At 28.1% G+C, this 11,740-nt stretch overlaps 2 protein-coding genes across 3 annotated transcripts; one reads left to right on the forward strand and one right to left on the reverse strand.

Annotated features, from left to right (window-relative positions):
* The first annotated feature begins 11 nt into the window (after positions 1 to 11).
* LOC141536966 (uncharacterized) lies at positions 12 to 3,844 on the forward strand. 2 transcript variants are annotated; one of them, XM_074257793.1, is made up of 3 exons: positions 12 to 326; positions 3,330 to 3,450; positions 3,516 to 3,844. In XM_074257793.1, the coding sequence occupies exons 2-3, from the start codon at positions 3,441 to 3,443 to the stop codon at positions 3,842 to 3,844; spliced, it is 339 nt and encodes a 112-aa protein (XP_074113894.1). In that variant the 5' UTR covers positions 12 to 326; positions 3,330 to 3,440. The 2 variants fall into 2 exon arrangements, with proteins under 2 accessions (XP_074113894.1, XP_074113893.1); XM_074257792.1 differs by lacking the exon at positions 3,330 to 3,450.
* Positions 3,845 to 7,982: 4,138 nt separating this feature from the next.
* On the reverse strand, positions 7,983 to 10,082 carry LOC141536879 (protein 60A-like). The gene has a single exon (XM_074257659.1). It carries the CDS (start codon positions 9,400 to 9,402, stop codon positions 8,218 to 8,220), a length of 1,185 nt encoding a protein of 394 aa, XP_074113760.1. The 5' UTR covers positions 9,403 to 10,082; the 3' UTR covers positions 7,983 to 8,217.
* Positions 10,083 to 11,740: the final 1,658 nt, after the last annotated feature.

Genomic DNA, 11,740 nt, shown 5'->3' on the forward strand with positions numbered 1-11,740 from the left:
TAAGTGTTTACACCGTTTATACACCATTTATTAACTGTTTATTTGTTCCATTCGCAAACTTTAAATGAAAAGTGAAAAATGTTGGATACATTATGCAGTGTTGGCAGACTCGTGGAAAATTATTATTGAGTTCAGGCAGTAAACTTATTTTACTTTCAATAAAATTATTGTGTCTGTAAGATTGTTAAATTTTTAACCAACAACTCTAATATTCGAAATGAAGAATAAATAGTAACGTATAAACAATACAATTGAGCATTGTTTTTAATTTCTGGAAATTTTAAGTACAGTACGACAGATGATCTTCGATAGATATTCTCTAAGACGTAAGAACTGTTCTTGATTTGATAGATTTATCTTAGTTATCGTAGTTTTATTGATTTAATCTCGTACCATATAAGTTTTTAGCAAATCAAGATAAATAAGTTTGACTTCATCATACATATTAGCAAATATTAGTTTGTCGGGTTAAAAAAGCTTGTTTAAATTCGTTAATTTGGCTAGAATCCAATATCCAATCTCGGATTGAACTGAGTTCAACGAAGATTGCCCCCACTATAATCTATATAGAAGTAGTTACCATCTGTACATTTTTTACTATAGATAGAACTAGGTTCTATCCGACGTGGAAAACAGTTAAATCTTGTTTTTTCCGTGTATACTGGTAATCATAACTTAAGTTTTATCATTGATTGGAATACTACACCATGATCGATACAAAAATATCAATCGTTGAAATACAAGTATTGATTACTCGAACCTGGTTAAATTCCATTTACAATCGTGGTCATCAATTTAAGTATGTTTTTAAGTTTACTGGAAAATAGCCATTTATAAACTCGAACGTTTATAAACTATAAATTTGAAAATTAGTTGATAATGTCATTTATAAATTTAGTCGCAAATAAAAAATGATATTAATGAAATTAGCGAAACGGAAATTTCACCAAATATAAATTCAGTCATTTATAAAGTAGCGAAAAACAAAAATCTGTAGCTCCGTGAATTTAGCAAATTCTTACTGCAGAAACTTTAAAAATTAACCGATTGTAAACTTTACGAATTGTAAAATTAGCCGTTTTCAAACTTCTTATAACTTTTGAATGAGTCTGTCGAATCTGCTTTAATTTTCAGAAAAACTAAATTTATGGAAGTCCTTTTAGATGACTTAAATCGTTTTTTGATCCGTCGATCCATTAAAGAATTACGAGAAATTTAGAAATGACTAATTTTACATTTCACAAAATTTACAATCGGCTAATTTAATAAGTTTCTGCAGTAAGAATTGGCTAAATTCACGTAGCTACGGATTTTTGTTTTTCGCTATTTTTTGAATGACTAAATTTGTATTTGATGAAATTTCAGTTTCGCAAATTTCATTAATATCATTTATTATTTGCGACTAATTTTATAAATGACATTACCAACTGATTTCCAAATTTAGAGTTAATAAACATTCTATTTTACAAACGGCTATTTTCCAGTAATATTAAAAACATACTTAAATTAATGACCACGATTGTACAATTATTATTGTATAAATACATTGACTTATCGGATTTAAATTTTATCGTGTCAAATTCAATTTTCAACAAGTTTTACTTATTACATTTATACTTTCAAAAATAATTATCAATAAATATAAAATAAAAACAAGTGATATGCTTGATATTAATTTTTATAAATAATTTATTCACGAATATTCTCGAAAGTAGAGTCATAAAAATGTTTTAAAGAGTACTCTACGCTTTTTAAAACAAAATGAATTTCCTTATTACTCACGTTATCTTTATCCTTAAACTTATTAAAAATTATTTTTTACTTTTTAATTGAATTTACTATTAAAGTGTGATTTTATTGCTTTTTTAATATATAATTAATTAAATTTATAAATACTTCTCTGTGATGAAAGTGTATCCTTAGATATGACAGCCGTTTCTCAGGTTCTTTCTCCGGAAAATTCAAAATCATTATTCCTAATCAGAATAACGAATCAAACTTGTAAAATTTATATATTGTCATTAGCCCTTGATAAGTTTGAAGACTTTTTATTTCATTGAACATTTTAAAGTGGTCGAAAATTCATCAGAAGTTTCATTGTAATCTAAACTTACATTGTTATCTCTTTGGTATCTTAACCTCGTTGTTTATTTCTTCTTCTTTTGACTTATTCACAATTGCGGTGATTGTGCACATTTATTTTATATCCATGATCCAGATTATTTTTAGTTTGATCTATAGGCAATGATTTATTACAATTTTCAGTATTGCTCTATCAAATTATTTTACAAGCGTCACTAACAATGACGCATTTATTTCTATTAAGAAAATTCAACAATGGTGAAGGCTGCCGGAATTCAGGTCGCGGATGGTTGTGCCCTCACTTGTCCATTTACAGTACAACAATTTATAGTCAAATGATTCAAAGCGCGAAATTCAAAATAAACAAAAACATCAATATAAAATTTATAAAATTGTATGCTTTAATTTAAGGACCAGTTTTTCAATCTGAGATAAAATTTTATCTAGGATAAAATTATTATTACTCAGTATATTTATATATATGATATCTATAGATATATTTCATCATTGGATAAAATTTTATCCTGGATTGAAAAACTGGCCATAAAAGTATTTATTTTTAAATATTATTAGAGTATTTCTGTCGGCTACATAATTAAAAAAAATTTTCCAGAAAATAATAGCAAATAAAATATATATGGATATATTTAAACAAAATTAAATTAGAAACGAACGTTTAATGGTCGTGTTCGCTAACATTTTTTGAATTAAACTTTAAGCAAAAGCGTTTTATATTTTTCATTGCGCATGATTACACATAAATAAGTAAATTGCAATGTCTTTCGTTTCTTTAATTTATTTATTTTAAAAATTTTAAATTTTTCTTTCAATCTCACAGGCGTAGCGAAAAAAAAATAAACTCATGTGCCAAATTACAAGCGCTAGCAATTACATCTAATTATAAGAAATTCTTTTAACGTTAAATTTCATTTGTTGATGTTTATAAATTAAATAGTACTCTTACAATGATATTTTCAGGAAACGTTGACTTTGGTTCTATTACTTAAAAATACGTCGTAGTGAATGTATTTTCAAAAATTTTACTTAAGTAATTTTTACCCAAGCGTCACATAAAAAAATTGTTGATTTTTCGGTAAATTTTATTCAACAAGAAGTCAAGAATTCTATTTTTGATTCAAAATAAATAATAATAATTATTTAATTCTCTAAGCTTAATTTTTGCGTTTCATTAGCTGTAGACTTCTTTGTTATTGTTAATGTAAAATAATTTATTAAATTGAATGTAGGTTACCTGTCATTTCTTTTGAAATTCAAAACTTTCAAAACACATAAACTTAAGCCAAAAAATTTTTTTGTATTTTGCCTGAAGTAAATTTACTGAAGTATTAATCAATAAAATGAGTGAAGGTAAAAAATCATAAATATTATTATATAAATAACAAGATTAAACCTAATTATTTCTAATAAATTAGAAAATGAATCAGCTACGGCGAAGTTGGATGAAATAAGAAAAATAATAACACAAGTTCAAGAACAAAATAGTAAAGTGAAAGCAAATTTAAGAGAACTGAGAAAAAAAAGTGAAAGCATCGAAAAGAGAATAAACGTCGAAATTGATAAGAACAACGAACTGATCAGCAAAGCCCAGGAACTGGGGGATGACCAGAAGAGACTCGACCAGTTAATCACCGACCAGATGAATAAGATTTCTGAAAAGTTTGAAGCTCTAAAGCGGGTCGAGCAAGAACTCCTGGAAAAAGAACAGACTATAGAAAATTTAATAAAAGAAGTCCAAAAATAATTTTTCTTACAAAAAAAAAATATTTTTATTCTATAACAAAATTTGATATTAAACTCTAAACAATAATTTAATCACTAGTTTGTTTTTAAACTAAATTTAAAAAAATATTTCTTATTTTTTCATTCAAGCAAGTTTTTTATCGGTTATTTTTTTGTACAAAAGTAATTCAATCAAATTTAATTTCTAAAACTTACCGATAGTTATTCAGTTTATTTTTAAGTATGCATAAAAAATTATAAACAAAAACTCTTTTTATAATTTGAAAAAAAGAAATTCGCAAAATCCTAAATTTAATACTTAAATTAGCAAAAATCTGACTTTTTTGGGTTTATTTAACAAGTAACTTAATACTAGGAAAATGTTAATAAAAAATTTTTGTATGATAATATATTAATAAAAAATTTCAAAAATTTTCAAAAGTCTGTCAATTCCAATACTTGTTATTGGAATTTCATTGTTTTTGCAGAGTTTGATTCGCCGAAGACATCAATTTTTCCCAGAAAAGTTTTTCAAAATACCCTTCACTCGCCTTACTTTTATCATAGAAGTTTACCAAAAAGGGATGTTTCCGAACGTCAGCTTCAAAATCCACAACCCCAGCAACATTTGCATTCACTGTGTAATATAATTCCGACCTTATTTTCGGTACCTTTAACACTAATTTGATACCATGGTTCTCTTCTGGATAAGCCATCCAATGTCTATAACAATCCGTGATGTCGACCGAAAACCACCCACTTTTGAAGGCTGGAAGAAATGTTGAGTTTACGTACACCAACTGGTCAGACTGATTTGCAAGTATTCTGTAAACAGTGACGTTGAGATTGAAATACTTCCGGTGAGGGATGATTTTTCTCTTTGAAAAATCGCGGTAAAACCTGAGCTCACTGTGCACCAAAGTGTCTTTCATCCCGAACTCTGAAAACCACATAGAATTCAGTGATAGGGGTTTTATAACTTCCTCGTTAAATGATGTTTTTGGATCACGAGTGATTTCAGCCACTGGAATGGTATCGTTGAACCGTGAGTACAAATCTCCAATCATGCTGTCATAAGATTTTTCAAAATTCTCCGGGATTATTGTAGAAACGTTTTGCGCTTTGTTCATCCATTGAATCATGAACTGGACCGCAGACTCGTCCGATTTTTTGATAACATTGGACCTGTCTTCTAAAGATTTTAGATCTGCAATTTCTTCTTTTGGCACTTCGACGACGTAACTTTCCACTATCACTCCCAACAAAAAGGCTAAAAACGGTAAAACGATTGTTTTATCCATTGTAACTTGGTTTTAATTTCAAACTGCACTAATGTCAACTTGAATAAATTTTGGAATTATTTTTCGGATACTTGTGCTTACACCGCGAACTCTAGGGCACGAATGAAACGATTGACATAAGAAGGCTAGTTATGAAGACTTGCCCCCGGTGATTAGAGCTTAGATTGTCTAGACAGTAGACAGTACGGTCATTAAGAAACTTCAAGTGTAATGGAGATAATTGTTTTTTGAAGTAGTTCGTCATCCTGGCGCCAGATTGATATTGGGGATTTATCGTCTGGAATTTTTTTTGTCCATACTAAAATTTGGTAATTCACAGTTTTAATATAAAGTTAAGAATAACTGAAAAATTAATTCACTTCTGATAAATCGAAGCTATTTCTTAGAAAACTTACTATTATAAAGAAAACTGAAAAAAAAAAGTGATAAGAAGAAATCAAAAAAAAATTTATGAAGATAATTTTTGAAAAAAAGTTTTTTAATTTCAATTTATTTATTCTAATCAATAAAATATTATTATTATCTAATGATTTTAACTATTAAATTAAAAATAAAAGTAATTGGTCAGTTTCACGGTGATCTGGTTTTTTGGTCTATAAAATTGAAAAATTAAAATTTTTAAGACTTTTAAAAACCAACAATTGAAAAGAAGAAATATAAGTATAAATTATTTTTCTTCATTTTTTAAAAAATTTTTGTTTTCTCCAAAAAAAGAAAATTTTTGAAAAATTTTTTTATTTTTCATACAAAAAAATTAAATAATTGAAAGAATTCGAAATATTATTTTTGTAAATTATAAACTAAACAGTTACCATAACTAATTTTCATAAAGTAAATAATTTTTTAACAGTGTTAACATTTTTAACATTTTTTAAAAAATGTTAATATTTTTTTCTAGGCAACAACTTGAAGAATGTAGTGGATTGAAAATACCAAAGTAGATAAGAAAAAAAATGTTAACAAGGCCTTGACTTGTAATCTTGAGAAGCGTAAAAAATTTCCAAGCAAATTATCTCGAAAAAATGTGTGTGGCATAGCAGGACGAAATTAAACGGTTCCGCTAGTATAAGTAGTACGGCTGAAATCTCAACAATCTGAGACACTGATGTTAAAAATGATAACAAAAACACCGACTACTATATATCAATACAAAATATAAGGCTTTTTCCATTTTCCGTATACATCATTAAAAACTCATTCATCTCAGGTACTTAATCTCGCGGTCACTTCGGCTCCTTTAACGACAGACACGTCATTTATTTTTGTTGTATTCTACCTGAGCTTTCCATCAGAATGTGAATGAGTAAAAAGCGGTAGTAGTAAAAAACATCTCTAAATTAACAATTTATTACTTTACTAGTCAATCCACTTACTACTTCTGTAATACGGAAAAATTCTTTAAGATAAACTAATTTATCCTTTATTGATGTATTACTCACTCCAAAAAGTTTTGGAGTCACTGAAAAATAAAAAAAAGATGACCTTTTAATGGAATTAATTTTGGTCTTTATTTACACCATTAGTTTAGTTATTTATATAAATACAAACATCTTTTATATGTACATATTTTACTTTATTTCCTTGAGGAAAAAATTACAGTTTTTTAATTGTTAATTATAAATAATAAATTACTTTTTTTTTAAATACAGTGAATTATATTATCAAATATTTTTATTTTATCAGATAAGTACAAAATTATATCAACTCTTCATCAACTCTTATAATTTAGATGAAAAATATGAAAATATATCATGTAAACTAACTATTCGTAACTTGATTGGTCGAATATATCATAAGCATGAAAATATATGCAATTCCTAAATTCAGACGCGCGCTTGCGCGCGCAAATTTAAATTCTAGTATCAATTATTTTAGAGGATTTTTATTACGGGACAATTAAGATAGCATGAGTACTTTGTATTGTTTTTGAAGTAATTGTTTGAAAATTATTTGTTTTTAAGGCGCATGTAAGATAAGATCGTGAAATTAGTCAAAAATAAATTTGAACTATATATTTTAAAAACACGTTATGCGCGCACCTTAAATTTGGTAATTATGATTATTTAGTTTCACGATTCACATTATACATTAACTCATAAAAATGACATTCAAATTTTTTTTTTGAACAACCACATTTTTGTTCTTCCTGTTCATCAAAAATAGAATAATTTGTTTATTGAAAAAATATTGACATTTTTGAAAATTAAAAAAAAAAAACAAACACTAGAAATCACTAAACTAATGTGATCAAATATTAAAAATTTTCGATGGACATGAGATTTTTATAACTATTAAATTAAAAGCATTAATTAATATTAATTAAAAAATTTATTTTTACAAATTTATATGATTTTTATCGAAAATCCGTCGTGAAATTCAATAAATTAAAAATAAAAAATGTCTCGAAATAAATTTTCGACTTTTTACAACCATGATATCAAAAAATTATCATAAACTAGAAGAATTTACTAGAAGAAAAATCGTATGTAAATCTCATCAAAATTTTAATATAAATAATTTATCTTTTTATTTCCTTGCAAAATTTTTTATCAAGATTATCAAGCGTTTTGTATTAACTCTTGAGTCTAATACCAGTAAATTATAAACCAGTATAATAATTTTTCTAATTCAGTGTTCAAAAATCAAAGCAAATTGAAAACTAACAAAAAACCATTTTAAATTACTTATTTTATCAAGCTGTATACATAACTGAGGAGTTGAGTTTCAAAAATGTATTTTTTTGAATAAAATTTTGATTTTTGATTAATCGAGACAAAAAACTTCTTTATCTTCAATTACAAATATTTTTATTGAACTTTTTCAATTTAGCTACAAAATGCTATCGTTTATAAAGCTACAATTCGATTTTCATTCAGAAATCTTTATAATTCTCAAAGTACTTAATATTTAAAAGATCAAAAAACTGTTCTTTTAAAATATGATAAGGTACCCTTTTGAAAATCAGCTCCTCAATTCTAGTCATAAAAATACTTTTAAAAAAACTATTCAATAATGCCACTCACACATTACAATAATCTTAATTATAACTACACTGAAATCCAAATTATCACCGCAAACAATAATCCCCGATCAATTAACGACATCCACAAGCCGTAGTAATCGCGTCGTTGTTATTCTTGATAACCACAGTATTTAAATCAGAAAAGAATAGAAATTTCATAGAATCGTACGCAATGGGAACACAATGGGACTTGTCAAACCGATTTTTATTATAATTCTGGTACAGCTCCTTGATTACGGTGTGAAAAGTCCCATTCATGAAGTCGCCGACGGGATATTTGCACATTCCGACGCAGTCCCAAGCCTCGTACCCGGGAGGCGCCAGGATTGTTTTATCCCAACCTATCTCATGAAAATCGACATACACGTTCGTCATCTTACAAAGACCAGGTCTGCTCTTGACCGCCCTCTTGGTGATTCCGTGATGTCCTTCCTGGTAAAGTTTCTCGACAGCCTGGTTCAACAAGGACTGATCGTTATTGCTCAAGTCCTTGAAGTATCCCACCAAGAAGCTGAATCTTTCTGGTCCACCATCGAATCCCTCAATTCCAATTTTCTCCAGCTTCACCTTGCGCTTCTTCCTTGTTCCACTGGTGAAACTTCCGAGCGGCTCAGCGACCACTTTCATCCCGAAGTTCCTTTCTGGGTTCTCCATCCACAGGCGAAAACACTCCGTGACGTTTATCGAGAACCACCCGTCGAAATTCGCGCGCACTACTACGGAATTCACTGGAATAAACTTGCGTTTCTTGTTGCCGAAGCTTATTCGGTAAACAGTGACAACAAAGGCGCGACGGTTGCTGTTCTTAGTAACTCTGGAACAGTCACGGAACAGGCGAAGTTCTGCAGAAATCAGTTGGTGTTTTTTGTTGATCTTGGAAACGTCGAACCACATTCTTCTAAGGAGTTCAGGTTTTTCTCCTCGTCTGTTCGCCTGCTGAGCAACGAAACTTACGATTACGTCGCTCTGGTTTATCCTAGCAAAGTCGTAGTTCGTTAAATCGACGGCCGTATCGTTATATACGAACCCTGGAATTTGATTCACGGTATTTTTGTAAATGTCCATAAGGTAAATCGGAGCGGATCGCTTCTCAATTCGATATTTTTTTGAATCTTGTGGAACTGTTTCAAGCCCAATAAGATTCATCAAGTGTTGCTCCAGCAGAGGATGATTTTTAGGGTTGGTTAACTTGGCAGACTCATTGCAGTTTATAAATACAATGGTCAAAATTTTTAACACTACTGTTAATTTTGCCATTGTATTTTTTTATTGATAATTATAAGTAAAATAAAATATAGAGCACGATTGTCACTGAGAGGTAGCTGGTGACTGAATGTCTGGATGCTGAAGGTAAATGATAGGTTTGAACAAGAAAAAATATTTATCCCTTCTGAGTGGAGGATTCCAACCAGCAGAAGGAGAATTCTGGGACTGGGCGACTGATTGTCTAGAAGTAAAACTAATTTTCTAAAATTATAACTAAGTTTTTTCCCAATTTGCCCTGCGGGATTCGTGGAAAAGCCTAGGTAGCTTTAGTCGAGCTGTTACGTTCATCAGGTAAAACACTCGCCCACTAATATACGCTCTGGTATTAGGATGGTATGCTTTGGCATTCTTTGTTCTTGAGGGATGGCATAGCATAAGGCTTACGTGGCTGACAATCTGTAGCTTAAGATAAGCCATTTATTTATTGTTTTTTTTTCTTTATGATTTTTAGGGAAGGGCGACATCAGGTGCTGTTTAATTGTGCCTTAATTTCAGAGGCGCTATGTTTGTTCAGGGTAATTGATGGGTCAGTTAATGACGTCATTTTTCAAGTTTCAATCGGTTTAATTTTACCGACAAAACAAAATTATAAATATGTGTATCATATATTTATAATTAACTTTTCGAATTTTTTATTGGAAAAATAACTTTTTATCTTTTTTTGAAAAACTCACCAACAAAGACATAAATTTCTCGATAAAAAATCAGTAAATTAATAAAATAATTATTAATAGAATAATCAATAACAAAACTTTGATTTTCGATTTCTTGTCTAAAAAACCAAATTGGAACAAGAAATGAAAGTAATGGATTTATGCTTTATCTACAGTATCGGTAATAATGGATTAAATAGCCCAGACATCCTCAACAAAGTCAAATTATTTGTGCCAGTAAAGCTATTGAGAGAAAACAGAGTGTTAAATATTCCTCAAAATAGATGGGTTTATACGTCATGAATGAACCTAGAAAAAGTATCTTTTAATCTATTAAATTACCTTTGGTATTGATAGTCAGTATCATTTAAAAATAAAGCAAAACAATTATACCTGACTTTTAGCGGTTATTTTCATATAATAATTGATCTTCCCAGTCGGAAGTTCATATTCCTAATCATTATATAGAACCAAATTTCTAATATCTTTCTAGAAATAAGGCTCCATCATTTTTCGGCCGTAAAAAATCGAAAAATAGAGTTATTGGCATCTTTTTTTCACTTTTTTCTTCTACATGGCAAATTTACGAACCGTTCATTAAAAAATTTATAAAATTCTATATTTATATTTTTTTTTGCAGCTTGAAAATTTAAAAAATTCCTCTGGTTTTCTTGTTTTTTATTGAAATTTTGGAAAACTCAATTTTTAAAGCACAATAATATTTTTTTCTTTGAACAAATTAAGAAGAAAAAAAAATTTCATGACATTTCAACTTAAAAATGTATTTAAGAATATTTGACAAATTTATAAACTTTGTCCTTCAATTAATAATTTAGCGGTTATGCAATAATTTATTGCATTAAAAATAGAACAATGAAGAAAAAATAATTGGTTGATATGTCAATTTTTTGAATATTCACAATTTTCTACAAAATTGTGGAAATTCAAAAAATTTTAGTATCGACTAGTTTTATTTTTTTTTCTAACTATTCTATTTTTGATGTAAAATTGGAGGTATAATTTTAAAATATTAAAAAATTACTACATGACCTCAAACATATGCTGATTAAACAACAAACATTTATAAATTGTTTACAAATTTTTAAATCATAATATTTTATTTTCAATTTTTTGTCCAGTTTTTCATTCTCTTTACGGAAAAAAATAGTATTGTACTTTAAAGATTGATTTTCCAAAAATTTCAACGAAAAATAAAAAACAATTATAATTTTAAAATTGAAAAATGTCATTGAAACAAATTTTTTTTATAACTAATTTTGTATTGCGGATTATGAGTGTGAATTTAGCAGACATCTGATAATTTTAAAAAATTTATAAACAATTTATTTGTTACAGAAAAAATAGTATAAAAAAATGCATACGGAAATTTTCACAAGTTTTTTCTATGCAATTTTTTAGATTTTTTTTACCACCATTAAGTAAAAATTAATCTAAAAATTCTCAAAAATTAGCTGTCTGCTGAATTCACCCTCATTGCGGATTCGTAAATCTGTGGCGAAAATGAACAAGATCATAAAAAAAAAAAAAAAAAAAAACTATAAATAAGTGCATTTTCCGATATTTTATGGCCAAAAATAGGTGAAAAGCCCTACATCTAAACAATTACTATATATTTTACTATAGATGGTGTAAATATCATAAAATGCAATAAAATA

The sequence above is a fragment of the Cotesia typhae genome, unplaced genomic scaffold (genome assembly GCF_013202065.1).
Source record: "Cotesia typhae breed Kobodo isofemale line unplaced genomic scaffold, CoteBio_Ctyphae scaffold_45, whole genome shotgun sequence".
Lineage (NCBI taxonomy): Eukaryota > Metazoa > Arthropoda > Insecta > Hymenoptera > Braconidae > Cotesia > Cotesia typhae.